The sequence below is a fragment of the Lampetra fluviatilis genome, chromosome 7, assembly GCF_964198595.1.
Source record: "Lampetra fluviatilis chromosome 7, kcLamFluv1.1, whole genome shotgun sequence".
Lineage (NCBI taxonomy): Eukaryota > Metazoa > Chordata > Hyperoartia > Petromyzontiformes > Petromyzontidae > Lampetra > Lampetra fluviatilis.
This window is the reverse complement of record NC_136281.1, coordinates 11,422,609-11,426,475: the sequence shown is the minus strand read 5'-3', so window position 1 is coordinate 11,426,475 and position 3,867 is coordinate 11,422,609. Positions and strand designations below refer to the sequence as shown.

The window sequence follows — 3,867 nt, the reverse complement described above, 5'->3', positions numbered from 1 at the left end:
ACAGTAGAGTAAAATTATAATAAGACACGTTTCTTGAGCATTGCGCACATTGAAAATGGGTCATAGAATGTTTGTTTAGATCCGTTGCGGCCAATATGCGCATAGCAATGCACCATGTTACGGCGCGATGGTGTTTGGTGGGCAATGCAACCTTATGAATGCACAGATGACACTGCACTAGTGAGTGTGAATATATTTTACAGTACAGTACACTCTTCATTTTATTTGTCAGCGTTTTTATTTCAATCCTGTACAGTATCAAATATATTCTTTTCAATATAAATTGTCTTACAATATGAATGGTAAGTTATGAAGTATTTGTATGATCAAATGGTAAGTTACGAGATATAAGGTTTGTAAAAATTTGCTCGTTCATGATTTTTTACCCTTATGGATGCTTAAATTCTGAAATCTATATTTGCCCTGGTGGCGTGTATGTATGTACGTACTATTTAATGTTGACAGTATACAGATGTTACCGTGATAGAATTTATATATATATTTTTAATAAAACCCTCTTGTCAATCCATTGCTGGATGAAGGCCTCCCCACACTGTTTATTGAACTTCTTTCACACAGCATGTAGCCAACCCTGCTAATCGGAGATGCGATCATGTAGGTTGATTAACCATAATTCACTGCTGGTCAGTGCAGGTTGGTGAAGGTGGCCGTGATCAGTTCAGATATTGTCACTGATCTTCGCAGTGGCTGACAGTAAAAACATTGTTTTGATTTTATGTATTTGGCCCATCATTCTGAAAAAAAACGTGGCGTAGTGATGCTCAAAATAGCTCCTTGAATCAGCGTGTTGCTATAACCTGAATGTACTTTCAATGCGACGATCAGGGCACAGTAAAAAGGCAGTATTTTCCACTCTAAAGTTGGAACTTGTGAGCACAACTGTCAGTAAGAACGCTGTGACAATGCACATGTGCAGAGTGATGTAACAAAAGCTGCTTTTATTGAGTTTTCGCTCGGATGTAGTGAAAGAAAATTGAAGCAGAATAAGCATCTGTTAATTGTTCATCATACTTCAAGCAGTTTACAAACTCCCCTGCAGAAATGCGATCATGCTTGGAGCACTTGTTCCTGGCTGGCAAGTCAGTGCACTACATCCTGCCCAGGCCAAGTGCCAGTTTATAATGCTTTGTTATAATTATGTACAATTGAATACTGCCATGTTTTACGAAGAGAAAATCCCATCATTTTTTGTTCTCAACATCTACAAATCGTACACTTGCACTTCGACACCCAGCAGTAAACATGCTTAACATTGTGCTTTTGTGAAGTTTGTGCATCTTCTACCACTAGCTCGTGGGGAAAATAGACGGCCTTCATGACTGCATACAACAATGTGGCGCAACACGCATGCCCTCCCCGGGCATGTGATGATATTCGCCAACAACTGGGATAAAGGTAGAAACAGAATAAGCATCTGAGCTTAAGGAGACAACACTGAATAAGTGTGGCCCTGTTTAGGTTTATGCTACAAGTATAGGATTTTTTAAGCCTGGTGGCCCAATGGGGCTGCATATGTTAGGCTTACATTAGTATTGTGAGATTTCCCTGTAATGCTGTGCGGCAGAATGACTGACCTCGGTGTGCGCTGCGTATCATGCTTCCAGTCCGACACGGCAGTTTACGCGCACTTTCCTTCTAAGCCAATACATTCGATATTCACTGTTACCAGTGCCAGTAAAAAAAACCTAAAGACTACAGCAAATCAAATCGGTGCATTCACATTCCCGCGTATGTAGATCAGTGCATAGAATAAAAACACAAAAACGTAAACTAAGTGAAGGAATAACGAATGACAAACATTTAGATGCAAATCAAGATTTCGATGTAACTCTTGCGTACTGTGACCCCATAGGGGCAGAGGTGGTATTGAAGGGTGTGAGTGTTGACCCGGTACACTGCACTGGCTTCACAGTGTCTTCCTTGGCATGGCACTCCCAGAAGACCTGGGGGGGGGGGGGGGGGGAAACAAGAGAGCTTTACATTTCTGTGAGAAAGACACGAGTGAGATTTTATTCAAAAAAGATCTTGCCATGTACCGTGTGGAATTTCAAATGTACTTTTTTTAAACAAACAAAAATTCATTTGCATGGATTCTAAAACACTTTCCAACATCTTTTTTTCTCGGAAGTATTCAATCGTCAATAATGACATGACGATCCAAGCCGGACAACACGATTACATCACACTGTGTGCGACGTCACAGGATGGCGCGATGCTCAACGACTTCGTCAGGAGGCATTCCGGCTGCCAGGATGTAGATGCCGAGGAGAAGCATTTTAGCGCTGGTTTTGATCGCCAAGCTTTGGGCCATGAAACCTTTGGTCAATTTAGACGCTTATCTATAGGGAAAGTCCCTCAGAGCAACACAAATATATACAGTGCTCAAGTTTGTTCATGTTCAATCATCTCTGCCAGCGTTATTGTGCTCCTGTGTGACTGGCAGACAGCCAACTCATTATTACTTTCAACGTTGCTTGGAAAAAGTTTAAAATCTCGCTGAACACATGAAAGCATTGATGTCTGCCTTTACAGTTTGAATGGTGTTTCCCATGAAAGCCTCACTGAGTTTCAACAATCCTTTTCTGGAGGGTTCTGCCAGGTTTTTCCGCTGTAGGCGGCGATGTTGCTTTGTGTAATCGCAATTGAGTTGTTTTCAGGTAATTTCTCAGCGTTGGGATGTTTGGCCAATTCCAATTTCATTGTACGACCGTCATAGCTCTGGGAGGAAACCGGAGAACCGAGACGAAGCCCGTGCAGAACAGGAGAACATCCAAACTCCACGCGCAAAGGCGCCCGAGTGGGGAATGGAACCCAGGCTCTTCTTGCTGCGAGGCACCAGTGCGACCATTGCCCACGCACCTGTCCCCTGTCGCGGAGGAGGGCAGTCGCGGAGGGAAGGGCGGCACGCGGACGGCTGTGGCGCCGTGCTGTAGGGGCGAGGGCACTCGCCGCAGACCCTGGGCCGCCACGACCGGAGCCGCCAGCGGCCGCAGCTCACTGAGGGCCAGCTCGGCGTGGTAGCTGCGTGGGTTGGGAAGCAGGAAGCCGTTGTGCTGGCGTGGCCGCCGGTCTGCAGACACCGAGGCGCACACACGTGCGTGTGCGCGCACACTTGTGAGGAGCGGTAGTGAAGTGCCGAGCGTGCCGCGCGACCAACCCGGCGGCTACCCGAGTTCGATTCCCACTCACGGCTACCAACACCAGTGACTTATCCTGGGCCTCCCCTAGGCCGACTCAGCCTAGAATGAGTACCTGGTGCGATGTGTAAACATCGCCACTTGGGAGACAAAGGCGGCCGAGCGTGGTGCTGGCCACCCACCCCCTCGTGTGCTGTTCTGGCCTTTATAACCGGTTGACGGTGTGTACGTGCATCACAACGTGATGTAACGGGCCCGCACATTGCCTCAATGAAATTAATATTTTAAAAAAGAATGGGAAGAGTACTGCTACATTTATCCAAAGAACAATTTCTTATAGTGGTGGCTCGACCGGAACATTAGATCTGATACAAACAAGGCGGGACCCGGTGTTGGGTCAAAATTAGTCGCGCCTATGTACAAAATATTTACACAAAATACCGCAACCATCAAATGATGCCGCAATCATTCTTCGAGACAAATTTGACACCAATGATTACAATCATTCGCCTATTATGGGGGACGTGTATTAATTATTCAGAAAGATTGTAAAGAACAATCAGCCACATGAGTAAAATGGTTTAAAAAAGGTTATTTTTACCATTGATCACGTCCATCATTCACATGCTAAAGAAGACTTGATATTAATTAAATACGTCTGTTTTTTTTAGATGAAATGGCATCCGATTCAGTGGAAACGGATGCTTAC

General features: G+C 45.0%; 1 protein-coding gene across 4 annotated transcripts in view; it reads right to left on the bottom strand.

The window, feature by feature from the left end:
• Window positions 1-331: 331 nt before the first annotated feature.
• The window catches only part of LRRC9 (leucine rich repeat containing 9), a 59,950-nt gene continuing 56,414 nt past the window's right edge, over window positions 332-3,867 (bottom strand). For 3 of the 4 annotated variants that reach the window (XM_078858499.1, XM_078858501.1, XM_078858500.1), the window contains exons 32-33: window positions 2,881-3,042; window positions 332-1,964 (exon numbers count right to left, since the gene is read on the bottom strand). In XM_078858499.1, coding sequence (XP_078714625.1) covers window positions 1,822-1,964; window positions 2,881-3,042 — 305 coding nt within the window. In that variant the 3' untranslated portion in view covers window positions 332-1,821. Of the gene's footprint in view, window positions 1,965-2,880; window positions 3,092-3,867 lie in introns of all 4 variants that reach the window. The other variant, XM_078858502.1, reaches the window with a different exon arrangement.